General features: G+C 41.7%; 1 protein-coding gene across 4 annotated transcripts in view; it reads right to left on the bottom strand.

The window, feature by feature from the left end:
* Elmo1 (engulfment and cell motility 1) overlaps positions 1–14,196 on the bottom strand; it is a 535,377-nt gene that overhangs the window by 257,031 nt on the left and 264,150 nt on the right. For all 4 annotated transcript variants that reach the window (XM_041645693.1, XM_041645696.1, XM_041645694.1 and 1 more), the window contains one exon: positions 12,178–12,282. In XM_041645693.1, coding sequence (XP_041501627.1) covers positions 12,178–12,282 — 105 coding nt within the window. The remainder of the gene's footprint in view (positions 1–12,177; positions 12,283–14,196) is intronic.

The following is a 14,196-nucleotide window of genomic DNA, read 5'->3' as shown; positions in this document are numbered from 1 at the left end:
ACATTCTTGTTACAGAGAACCTGCACCTTTAGAGACCTGTGCCCAGTGCAGAAATCTAGCCCCAACACTAAATGTGCACGACTCCATCTATGTAACATTCCTTTTTTTCTTTTCTTTTATTTTTTTTTAAATTTATTTATTTATTAAAGATTTCTGTCTCTTCCCCGCCACCACCTCCCATTTCCCTCCCCCTCCCCCAATTAAGTCCCCCCCCCCTCCTCAGCTCGAAAAGCAATCAGGGTTCCCTGTCCTGTGGGGAGTCCAAGGAACCCCCACCTCCATCCAGGTCTAGTAAGTTGAGCATCCAAACTGCCTAGGCTCCCACAAAGCCAGTGCGTGCAGTAGGATCAGAAACCCATTGCCATTGTTCTTGAGTTCTCAGTAGTCCTCATTGTCCGCTATGTTCAGAGGGTCCAGTTTTATCCCATGCTTTTTCAGACCCAGGCCAGCTGGCCTTGGTGAGTTCCAGTAGAACAACCCCATTGTCTCATTGTGTGGGTGCACCCCTTGCGGTCCTGAGTTCCTTTAAAATCACAAAATCACAGATATGGGGACCATGTTGGTGATTGTGATCGCCACAATAAAGAAAAAGCAGTGGGGAAGAAGGGAACGGTTAAAGCGGTATAGCATGAGGGGGAAACAGCTCACCACTCCTGACTTTTGTGGTGATGCCAATTATATGCAAAGTGCATGCTATACAATGTACAGCGCAATGACATTGTATCAATAAAAAAACTACAAAACATTAAGTAGACTCTAACTATGAATAAAAAGAATTACACATCACAATTGAAAATCAATTGATACAAACCAGAGCATTAACAAGTTCAAGATCTACTAATACCAATAAAAAAAAAGCACTGAACAACATACAGCACCCATCCAATGACAAAACTCTCATGAAATTAAAACAGGAGGAAATTTTATCAGTTTTATAAAGAACATCTATAAGAAAACAACAACAGCTAACATCATACATAAAGGTGGGACATTCATCACCTTTTCCTCAAGACTAGATACAATACCCCCCCCCCACACACACACTCCTATTCACTATCTTATTGGTAGCCGTAGGTAACTAAATAAGGTAATAATAAGAAAAACTGCCTCAGATTGGGAAGGAACAAACAATCTTGTTGCACTTGTTTGCAGATGACATGATTTCTCAAAGCAAAACTCCCTATAACTGTTAAGCAATTCCAGCAGGGGCTCAGGATAGTAATTATTCTATAGCCATTATTCTATAGCCATTAAAAACTGTCCCCAACTGCAGAGGCCATCAACAGAAATAACAAAAAGTCAGGAAGGACTGTAGCTCCCCTATCTCTCTATGAAACCTTTCCCTCTCCAAGAAAGAAGCAGGAGTGGGTTTTTACTCTGAGCTCCTGCACTGCAACTACAATACAGGGCAGCAATGGATGCCGTGCAGAAGGAAGAAGCTACAAGCCCCAAGAGAGCTCTCTGCACAGGCCACACAGATGGACATGCACTTGAAGGAAGGGGTTCATAATCACAGCAGAAAGAAGCAGGGCTTGTCACAAAGGAGGGATCCAACAAACCTTTAGTTACATCACCAAGTAAAAAAACAAAGCAGACAACATGGAGGAAAGATGTGAAGAACTAAGAACCCAACTGGGCTTGAGGCAGAAAAACCACAGCAGCCCCTGAGAGGCAGCAGCTAATGCCAATAGGGCCAGAAGGGTGGCAGCCACACATAGACCTTCTATAGCTTCAAATTCACAACAGACTTAAATTTGTAATGTGCCAAGAACATCTTTTTTTTTTCCAGCAAACACACCAATAATTTAAAGTCTACTGCTTCTGTTTGTTGCTGTAAGTTTAACCCAGGGCCTCCCACTTGGTAAAGGTATATAAGCACCATGCGAGGCATTCCCAGGGCTTTAAAGTTGACTAGAAGACACTGCATAAATCAGTGAAAAACTTTGAAACTGTATCTCAGCTTGGTCTGGAACTAAGAAAAACTAAATCAGAGACATAGCCATGTTGCAACAGAACTCCTGACATTTCAGACACTGAGAGGAGGGAGCAGGAAAGCAGGTGGGGCAGCAGGTGGCAGGTGGTCTAGGGAGGCCATATATCCATTGCATCCATCGGTGCATCCCTGCGTGTCTGCCCTCCGTCCCCAAGGACCAGTCCTCTGAAATAAGCCAGGCCCATGTTTAACAATAATCTCATCCTAAGGACTGAAGCATTCCATTCAAAGCTTTGGCTTTGGAAGTCAGAATTTGTGCTTTCCAGCCCAATTAGTAAATCTAATCACATGCATTCACACTCTCAAGGGGTCCCGATTGTTTGGCAGTAACAGCTTGCGGATTCACAATCAACGGAATTAATGCTGCTATTTTTAGGCTTGAAAAAAAAAAAAACCCTGTACATAAAAACAAGCCTCCAAGCTATGGACCTTGGTCAGAGAAAGAATAAAATAAGAAAATAAACGGCAAAATAAAGTGTTTACATGAATTATTAGACAAAGAATCATTTTGTAAAGCCCCTGCAAGGCTCTGCCAAGGGGTCCTTGCTATTCTAAGCTGAATCTTTTCTCCACATCACCTAGAAGGAAAATGTCACTCAAATAAAAAAGGTTCCTTTACACAAAACCGTGTGTTTAAGTGGCAACATATAATTTTATTTTAAAAAAAATTAGGAGCAATTGCTGCTGAAGCTACTTCGGGGACAAGGGGAGGGGAAGATCTGTCAGTGCTATGGGAACGAAAAAATGATGTTCCAGCAAGCTGTATTCCAATCATTTGCTTCATAGTTAAGTTTAATTACATATTACACACTGTCCTGTAATTATGCTGCTTGGAAAACTGCCAATTTCCCCCTTTGAAATGTGAAAAGTTCCTTAATTTACTTTGAAGAGTCAGCATCGCCCCCACCCGCACCCGCCTGAGCACAGGCACGCGGCCTACGGGCCTACAACACTAGATCCCGCTTCCCTGCAGGATGGGCTGGTGGACAGCAGCTAGCTTCGTTCTCTATTTCTTAGAGCCACCAGGTGCCTGATGGTGCTCACAGCTCCAGAACACAAGCCAGAAATTTTACAGAGTGGACAATGTTTTCTTTCCTTTCAAATTTACAGCAGGAGAAACTGTGAGGCACAATCACTCCCAGTCCCCTTTTCGCCTCACAAGAGCCTGGCGTTAAGTCCTTTATTCTCAGAAAAGGAATGAACAGACAGGACAAAATGAAGTCCTGGTCTCAGGGCGTTGCCTAGGTTGGAGAAGTGCAAACAGGGAAGGCAGAGAATCTATCTGAGCAGTGACAAAGGGCACAGCCAGTGCAATCATACGAAGACCCCCCGGGTACCAGCAACAGGCTGAGAAGTTCAGTCAGCTGGAGAGGATTCTTATCAATGGCCACCAAGATACACAACACAGAAGTACCAAGAAGACACAGAAAGAAAGAAGCCAAACAGAATAGATTAGGGAGTCTAGGTGACTCATTAACAGAGGGAGAATAAGAACTGCTTCCAGGGAAATCAAATTCTCTTTCCTCAGACAATACCGGACTAATGGGGCAAAGAGCATCTGAAGGTTCACCTGAAGTATGCCTGAAAGTGCCACATAAATCTCCTAGCCCACATTAACCAGATGTAACTGGTGCAGTATGTGAATTCTCAGAAAACTAAAAATAAATTACTATATGACCCCCTACCCACATGGCATACGCCCAAGGGACTCAGCATCGTATTCCACAGATGCTCGCTTGGCCATCTTCATTGCTGCCCTATTCACAATTGCCAGAAAAGAAAGCAACCCAAATGCCCTTCAGCAGGTGCATGCTAACAAAAATGGGATACATAAGCACAACAGGATGCTATCCCACTGCAGAGAAAAATGAAGACCACACACTTGGATCACTCTACTTGGATTTGACCTGAAAGCATCTTTCTTATGGTCAGACTTGCCAAAAGAGGGTAGAAGTTAAGTAGTCCTACCAAGATGCAACACCTAAAAACCACAACAATGCCAGGTCGAGATAAAGGTACAAGTAGTGGCACTCCCAAGTTAGTGCCAACCAACAGTTGTCTAATTTTATTTCAGGCTCACCCAACATAAGGGAAACCTAAGCAGCTTCCCAGGGCTAGACTGCAGAAAAGAATCTACTACAATCTCTTTGCTAGACCAGCATAATCCTAACTACATTCTAAACCTTAGCTATATACTCCGAGATAAATGTCACCATCACACTCATCCAAGAAGCTCACTCTGCAGCACATGGAAACCATCACTGAAAACCTCAACTGGACTGAGTGCAGAGATCAATGGATCATGGGGAGCCCAGCCCCAATAGATGTATGCCCACCACAGCTCCTGCTCTATAGCTCAGGGAACATCCTGGAAGCCAAGGCAGAAGGATTGCAAGAGGCAGACTATCAAGATGTCTGCTGTGAAACTGTATTGTTCATTGACTGATTGCATCAATCGCTACATTGTGTTCAGATGAGGTTTCCTGTGATGGTTCCCATGTGTTGTAGAGTAAAGCCTCTTTGATGAGGGGGACAGCTACATTTTGTGTTTTATACATGTAAGTGTATATTCATATAGGTTTATGCACACACATTTATATGTAACAATAATCAAAGAAAATAAGCTATTAATTTGAGGGAGAGGAATATAGGAGAGGCTGGAGGGGGAAAGGAGAAGTGGTTATCATATTTTAATAAGAATACATTTAAAAATCATAAATTTTAAAAATTTAGCTCTGGTATATCTCTAGCTCTGTGACCCTGGGCAGGCTCTCTCTGTGTGTCAGTTCCCTCAAGCATAAATAAGGAAAGTACCAACTGCAGAACAGTATGGTGAGCAATTAATGAAGACCTTGCCTTTACCTCCCCGCAAGCTCAGTTATAAGTACATGCTCGCTGTAATAACTGTGCAGGAGCTCTCCGGCACTGCTAGGAGGAAACTTGACGAGAGCATCCCTGCTAAACTGAGGTGAGCCTCTATTGACAAAGCAGAGGGATATGTAGATAGAAGATAAGGTACAGAGTCACCCGGTCATCCTGCACTGAGGAGGGGATCACAATGTTTTCCAAGACCCCAGAAGTGACACTTCTCATCTTTCTCATCCAGAGCACTCTGAGGTTTCTGTTTCAGTAGCCTCAGATCAGTATCCAACTACCTAGCCTCTCTCATCTTTCTCTTCTGTGCTTCTTCCTCCATCCCTCCCTTATTCACCTTCATTTATTTGGGTTTTTGAGACAGTGTCACTAGCGGAGACCAGCCTTGAACTTGATCCACCGCTTCGTCCTCCCAAGTACTAGGATAGCAGGGATTTGCCACCATTCCTAGCCCTGCCGACTAAAAAGTATTACTAGGGGGATACAGTGGAAAAATTCCACTTAATGGATTTTTAAATATAGATATACTTTACATAGTTCATTTCTGGAAAATATGCCTCTAATGAAAAGTACCTTGAGAAACCCATTCTTAATTTGAGATATACATCGTTCCTCACTATCTCATACTTAACACACTATCAATATTTTTGTTCTGATTTGGCATAATATTATAAACATATATATGCACTGGCCTGCAATTATGTGAAACTAGTATAATTAATCTTATTTTTAAAAGCATTTCTATATTCCTCATCAGGAAATTCAATATCGTCTACTATAGTCACCTAGTGTCCCATGATATTGCAGTGGATAAAATGCTAGTCATAAACTAGGAAGTATGATAAAGCAAGAATTGCAGGGTACTCCACCAAATTGCATACATTAATTATGCAAATTGTTTTCATAGACCAATTATACCTCGATTAAAAAAAAGGATTGCAGGTTATGTAAAGAACAAACCAGTGCCAGTGTTAACTTTTCATTTTGATCCTGGAAGCCTCCAGATCTTATAAATCCTGTTGAGTAACACCTTTGTTGGTGAGAGTCTATAAATCAGTGAGGGAGCAGCTTCATTAGGGAACCATATTTACGATACAGCCCCACAAGAACTGAGGCGGAACATCGAGTTAGGTCTGCTTTATTCCACACTGACCAATTGCCACCTGGTTTCTTTAGAAAGTCGGGTCATTGTCTAAAGTCAGGTCACAGGAGGAAGTCCTCAATGTTAGTCCTCTGATATAGCTAAACAAGATACGTCCAAAAGTTGTGAAAATTGACGTGTTCCACATAGTGTGAAAAACCTCACACTATCAAAGAGAGCTTCTACGACTTATTAGAGGGTTCCCAGTACTGTGTACGTCTAAAACCCCCTAAGGAGGCAAGGAATTTCCCAAATGGAAAGCAATTATTACTATTTGTGTGTGTGTGTGTGTGTGTGTGTGTGTGTGTGTGTGTGTGTGTGTGATTATTTCTTCTGTATAAGAGCCAAATCTTAGCTTTTATCCTTACCACCACATCTACTGCGCATGACACCATGTCTGCTTGGTGTTTGATAACATTTGTGAATGAGACAATGAATGAATGATTGTAACACTCAAAAAAAATAATTTAGTGCATTTTCTTCAACTTTCTTTTAGCATCTAAGGAAATATGCCTTACCCTGCCCCTCATACCTTTTATATTCTCTGATAATATACAAGCAACCATAGAAGAATCACACTTGCGTGCATTTAGCTTTGATTGTTGCGCATTTAAAACTCATCTAGTTTCTGTAAGGGTCGGTCTCATGCCTGAAAACAGGTTCTGAATATCTGGATTGCTTCTTAGTGTCACTTTTCATGTCACTGCTTTGAAACAACAGATCAATCAAGAATTCTCTGCTAAGACACTTTTACTGGGCGCTCTTGTTCCTTGAAATAACACTGTTTGGTGTTAATCAAATGTTTGATAATATGATGAAAGATTCATATCTGAAATCGTGGTGATTTCACTCCACACTCAGTGAGATGCTCAGGTCTGTAATTCCTCCTTGGGTCTGTGCCCACCCAACTGTGGGGTAATTCAATTACATCTGCAACTTCCACTAGAACACAGTTACTATGGTTTTATTCAAGTATTACATAAGAAACCTAGCCACCCATCAAGAAATTCATGTGGCAAACAATATCTTTAGAAGTATGAAGGCCATGAATTTCAGATGAGGACAAAAAATAAAGCTAAGAAAATTCTGTTCTTTTTTCCTTAAGAAAGTTTTTCATGCACTACATTTTGATTATATTATGTCCCTTTCCTAACTCCTCCTAGATATTTTCTACCTCCCTACACACTCAATTTCATGTTCCTTCTTTATTTCTTAAAAAGAGAAAACAAAAATGAAACAAAGAGTAAGACAACAAAAATATACCCAAACAAAATGAAACAAAAAGCATATAAAAACAAACAAACAAACAAACATGGACTCTATTTTGCATTGGCAAACAAGTTCTTTAACTGCTTGATTAATAAGGAAATATTGGAAGGTACTAGGCACTAGACAGTGGGCCAATAGTTGGAAATGTAAATGAACTTCAGTGTCTGCTCACACAGTTTATTTCAGTCAATTCCAGGAGACACGAAGCACAGGTAAATATATTTAAAGCTATAAAAGGTCACAGGAATTCGATTTGAGTGTCCAAGGAGCAGGGTCAATAATATCCTCCAGGAAGAAGGCCAGGGGTTATCTAAAGACAAGTTTTGCTTAGAGAGCTGTCCATCAGGCAGAGGGCATGAAACATTCAAACATAAGGGTGTCACAAATGCTCAGGCAGAATTTATAACTGCCTGGTTAACATGTGGACTGCCATAATTTTGTTTTGACAAAGGGTTAGTTAGGTGGTAGCTCAGAGGACAGAGAGAAAGGGATGGGTAGTGAGAGACAAAGGCACAGGGATGGTCTCGAAGGAGAGTTTAGCAGTCAGACAGATGCACGGACTAGAGAGGGTGCGCATCCTTAAGAGGTGGAACACAAGGAACGCCAGGTCCTATGGGTTTCAGCTCCGCACCTCAAGCTCACTGTCTGCCTCACAGAAACACTCAGGTAGATGGTCAAAAGGCACAGATCAGGAAAAGGACAAAAAATTGGGGGTAGGGAGCTCTAAGTGGCCAAAGTCAGCACTGTCACCTAGGTCCCTCAAGCCCAACGTCCACCTCTTCTTTGGATAGCCAAATTTACTTTATCTGCAACCAAACTGCTTCTCCCCACTGGCACCTTAAGTCAGGTTAACATCACTTGTCTACAATTTCTTAACTTCCTAAGCCCCCTTTCTACAGCATATCTGTGGCCCTAGCTCCTATTCCCCACCCCAGCTTCTTCACCAGCCTCTAGCCTCTATTTCTCATGTTTTGAGCAAGAAAGTGCTTTTCCTAAAATCATCATCTCTGCTTAATTAATTCCCTTGAGAAAATGTTTAGGTTTATTGTTTAGAAATTGTTATATCTGCTTGGAAATGAAGTTTAGGTCCGAAAAAGCACGTTAATATAGTTTCAAAGGTCTCTAAGGACGTGTCTCCAATTTGCCCATTGGGCTAGGGCCGCCCGTTCCACTCCCATCTCACCTGTGCTATCTTGGTGTTCACTGGCTTCCTGAACAAAGCACACACCATCACACCCCCTCTCATTTCCCCTTTATTTGACAGACCCACCTCTGTCTTCCCTTCATACCAGTATGATGGTTAATATTGTCATTTTGACAGAATGCTGAATCACACCAAGAGGTTTGGAAGGATTCCCTTGACTAGATTAGCTGAGGAGGGATGTCTACACTAAAACTGGGCAGCACCATTACCTAGTCTGGCTAAAATAGAAGAAGCTAGCTGTTGACAATCACTTCCTTTTCTTGACTACAGCAATGTGACCATCTGCCTCAAGTTCCTCCTACTACAACATGCTTGTCATGATGGACCATAGTCAATGGCACTGTGAACTGAAATAAACCCTTCCTCCATCAAACTGCTCTTGTCAAGATATTTTATCACAGCAAGCTGGAAAGTAACTGAAACACCCAGCTAATACCATGCAGTAGCTTGAATGAGAACGGCCCCTAAAGGCTCATATATTTGAATGTTTGGTTCCCAGACAGTAGAACTATTTGAGAAGGATTAGGAAGCATGGCCTTACTGGAGGCAGTGCATCACTGAGAGTAAGCTTTGAGGTTTCAACAGCTCACACCAGACCCAGTCACACTCACGCTCTGCCTGCTGCATGCGGATCAGGATGTAAGGCTCTCGGTTACTGATCCTGCACCATGTCTGTCCACTTTCCACCTTAATGATCGTGGACCAACCCTAAGTATCAACAGAAGGGCAAAGGGAAGGAAGGTCTGCAAAGTGATGGGCGTACACATGCAGGTGACCAAGGTTGCTAAGACAAAGGCAGGGACCTAGGGCAGAAGGCAAGACAACACCTAAGACCAAAATGATCATGGAAACGAGAGAAGAGAAATGTCAAAAACAAAGGGAATAATGGTGGGGGTGGGGAAAAGAGGAAGAACACACTTTCCCTCCTTCCCCATATTTTCTCTTGATTATTTTTGAAACACAGTTTCTCTAAGTAACTGTCCTCACTGTCCTGGAACTCACTCTGTAGACCAGGCTGACATCAAACTCACAGAGACCCACCTGCCTCTACCTATACCTCATCAGTTCTGGAATTAAAGGTGTGCACCACCATATTCGGTGCACACTTTCTCTGAGTGAGAAAGAGCATGAATGGCAAGGCTATATTCAAGTGAAGAAGTTGAATCTATCAAATAATACACCTAATAAATGAATAGCTGAATACATACTGGAGCTTTACCTTGTTAAAAAAAAAAAAGGAGTGGATTTTATTTAAAATAAAAGCTTAACAAAGAATCCAGAGGTGGTAGATGACTTAAGGGAAATAACGTTTTCTGGACACAGCAAGGCAGATGTGCCGTGAACTCACAGAGATTGTGTCTGCATGCCTAAGAGCTGTGTGAGCTAAAACCAGATGAAATCCTTCCCTTAGCTGGGTATTATTGGCAATGGATAGCTGGTGGGAGAGGCAGAATTGGTTTTAATAGTGAAACCTCTGATATATTAGTCAAACTCCCAGGCAGACCTTACTCTCGTGAGTACTCAGCCAGCAGAAACAGGACTGGATGAGGAGTGAAGAGAGAATAAGAGGTTGCGTGGGGCAGAGAAGTGGATCTAGGAGTTAGCTTTGGCCTTCCATCTAGTAATCAATGCGCCAAAGTTACAAGGGACCTCGTGGAAGGAACTCTTGTGAGAAAATTTAACAATATATGAGGTACACATATTTCAACCCATAAAGAAAAGGCAGAAGAAGAAAGACCCCGCCTTGCTTTGTCCCTAAGCTTCTCTTCAAGTGTCTTTGTTAGATACAAAGTTCTTTCAGGTTGCCATGGTATTGATTTCACTTATCAGAGTGTAGAAAATGCATTGAGAAATCAAGCTTAAAACATTAAATTACTTTTCATAAGACATATGCTTCTCGTGCAATTAACAATACATTTGGCATCAGCGAGCTCTAATCTTAGAGGCATTTATCTGCAACCATCAATCAGTTGATGTGAAATTCAATTTCTACTTGGCTGCTACTTTTCCTACTCAATTCTCTGAGGCTAGATATTGTGTGGTCTCTCGAAATACTAATTTTCCTGTGGTGAAAACAGATTACACCCACAGAAAATGCCTGTGCCGTAGGTATGTGTATATGTAAGTGAAATTAAAGAAGGTTTTTTTGTTCTTTGGTTTTGTGGGTAGGGGTTCTTGTTTGTCTCTCTATTTACTTTGAGACAGGCTCGCACTGTGTAGCCTTGGATGGCTTGCAACTCACTTTGTAGACCAGGCTGTCCTCAAGCTCACAGAGATCAGCTGCTTCTGCCTCCCAAGCACAAAATTAAAGGCATATGGTCACCAAGCTTGGGCCTCAGATCCAAGGTTTACAGAAAAGCAATTATGTTAGAAAAGACTGAACTTCTGGTTATGTATCAGACTGCAAACCTTTCAGAGAAATGACCATAAAGATCTTCATATATTCAAACTACAAATAGCAATTCACAATAGGTCAAAGCTTCTCAAACTGTAAACATTTAAAATATGGGCCCTACAGAGAATACGGAGTTCAACATAACCTCATTCAAGGGAGTCACTGCTGAACGGTACAATTTCTCACTGCAGCTTACACAAATATACCCAATATCTTCCCATGGGCACAACAACACTCACTGCCAAAGACCTGCTAAGGAACTGTCATGGCAGAGCGCCCCCACATCTTCCTTGTTTATCAGAAGAAACTTTAGCCCAGACACAATGGAATCATCCACATTTAAATCACTAACTAGTAACAGTGCCGGGAACATCTCCAGAAGACTGAATCCACTGAAAGTCCAGCGAAGAATTCCCCAGCACACGGAGGACATGCTCCATTTTCAGCTCAGTCCGATGCTTCTTACTTTTGAGCAATTCGTACTTCAAACACTTTCTAACTTCTGGGCTAGTCATCATTGTAGTAACGTGCCCACTCCCTTTTCATTGACATCCCTCCTGGATGTCAGCCTTGCATCTATTCCACTCAATTACATCTGTGCTCTCCTCCCTGAAGACAGGAACACAGTGTCACCATGAATCCACGGCCTCAGATGTGCAACCCAACGGACAAGTCTTATGTCACTGTCCCCCCACTCTCTTCTCTACAGGGCACTGCCCAGGCAGTAGGTGGAACCTGCTATTACACAGAAGCACAGAGGTCCCTACTTCCTTCTGCCTCCCATCAACAACCTAACACAGTGCCAGGAGTATGCTCAGGCTGTTACAAAATGCGGAAAGATTCTTCTCCACAACTATCCCATTTTTCTCTTTATTTGTGTTTATTAGGTTTTTATCTCTTAACATTAGACTGAAATGAAGCAATGCGGCACTGAGGATCCTGGGCCTCTTTCCAACTCCGGAATAAGCCTAAAGGGAATCTCTACCAAAATGTGAGGTTTTGCAGGATTTAGGTATGCAGTTCATTTCTGTTCCCTTAATTCCTTAATAGTTTTTAATCACACTTCTATATTAAACTATAGAAAACATTTCCCAGTACCGACTGTATTGTTTAAATAAATGGAAGAAATGTATAAGTTAAGTATCCTTATTTTAGCCCCTTGGTCAACTGCATTTCTTTAGTTTACTGCTGATAAAAGAAAATTCACTGGATGACTCAACTAATAATCTCCTCTGTGCGTAGGTCTGAAAACAGAATTCCATAGGACACTGGCAGTATCTGAGAAGAGCCAGCACACTCACCCGGATGTATGCATCCTGATGGTGCTTAGCGAAATACAGCATGTTGTCCAGAGCCAGCATGCCAGGAGGCGTCTGTGTGAAGTCCATGGCGGGATTGACATGATTCTAGAAAGAGAACAAAACGTTTTTGGTTAATTTTTCAGCAAACATCAGCAACCACAAGGGAACTGAGATCCTCCCCAGGACTGAAACATTACGAGGTGAACGCCAAATAATCAAAAACGGTGGCACTGCTTGTCTCTGTGCCGACACACATTAATGGGAATTCTCCCAGCGTCTCAGGTTCAGAAAAAAAAATCAGCTTCTATACATGAGGTTGGGAGACCCAGTTGGAGATCAAATATAAGATTAGACAAGTAACACATTAAGAAAAATAAAATAACAAGTGAGTTATAATTATGGTACTCATCCTGAAATGAAGCCATTGGCATCTGGGAGATGCCACAGTTCTGTCACTTATGATAGAAGCTAACCACAAGAAGCCACAACCCACCCATATGAGGCCAGCTATAGTCAACACCTCTTGGTTGGTTTGAGAACTATCCCAGGTATCTGAGTACAGGCAATGGGAACAGTGGAGATATACACAGGGTTCTGATATCTGATTCTTAAGAAGGGTATCTACATGTCAGTCATCACACACAGCATGTTGATGACTTAATACAATTATGCCTATGAGAGGTTGAAGCCTGAATTATCTGCTCTCCCCCATCAGTTACCAAAGCCAGGTCAGAGTACACTGATCTAAATGATGGAATTCAAGAAAACTGTGGTTTTTCTTTTTTGTATTATCAAGTCATCATCAGAGGCTTCATCCAAAAGCAGAAGGGAACATATGCAGAGACCCACAGCCAGGCATTATGCAGAGAGAGAGAGATGTGGGGGAGTCTAAATTGAATGTCTCCATCAAACCTTTCCCCTCATAGGCCAGGGAATCCTGCAGAAGAGGAGGTGGAAAGCTCCTAAGAGGCAGAGGGGATGGAGGAAACCAGGAGAACAAGGCCCTCTGAATCAACTAAGCAAGGTGCACACAAACTCACAGAGACTGAAGCAGCAAGCACAGGGCCTACATGGGTCTGCACCAGATCCTCTGAATATATATTACAGTTATCAGCTTCGTATTTTTATTGGACTCCACACTGTGAGAACAAGTGGGACTCTGACTCTTTGGACTGCTCTTGGGACTCTTTTCCTCCTATTGCGTTGCAGAGACCAATTTCAATATGATTGTTTTGCTTACTCTTATTATACTTTATTTTCTCATACTTGGTGTTATCTCTTAGAAGCCTGTTCTTTTCTAATGAGAGACAGAAAGGGAGTGGTTCTAGAGGGCCGGCGAAGGTAGGGATGAACTTGGAGGAATCAAGGAAGGGAAAAACTATAAGCAGAATACATTATAGGAGAAAAGAATATTTTTAACAAAAGAAAAAATTTAAAGAGAAAAGAAAAATTAAAGTTGAACTACAAATAATCAAATATGATGGGATTTTTTTGCTCCGTGTCAATTTTAGACCTCCTTAAAAAAATCTATATAATTTGCATGAAACAATTATTTTCATTTGATCTTAGTACTCTCTAATAAATAGTTTAATTTTCTGTTTTCAGAAGAAAATTTGGTTAACAGTGATTCTTTCTAACCCGAGTATAAGAAAGCCTTTTTACTCACTGCTTTGAGGTTCAAACCACCCACAATTTTCCACAACTGAATAATGTGTTCATTTAAATGAGAGTTCATGTCACCTGTCTTTTACAGGATGACCCAGAGTTTTATTTAAGGACTGATAAAGACTAAAATCCTGGAAGAGCAGTTCTGTCTGTAGCCCAGAGTTCCTGTTTCAAAGCAGCTAGTTCATCATGTGTATTCAGGGGACCTCATTAACACAATAGTTTGCACGTTATTATGGCATTCCATCCTGATTCATTTGATAAAACACTGGCAAGCCTTTAAAATACCGAGAATCCACCACTGATGGGAAAGCTGTACCCAGCTCATGAAATTAAGGTAACAAAATAATCATT

The sequence above is a fragment of the Microtus oregoni genome, unplaced genomic scaffold (assembly GCF_018167655.1).
Source record: "Microtus oregoni isolate MIOR12 unplaced genomic scaffold, Mior012 000115F_ref0000277, whole genome shotgun sequence".
Classification (NCBI taxonomy): Eukaryota; Metazoa; Chordata; class Mammalia; order Rodentia; family Cricetidae; genus Microtus; species Microtus oregoni.
The sequence above is the reverse complement of the archived record's forward strand: the minus strand, read 5'-3'. Positions and strand labels throughout refer to the sequence as shown.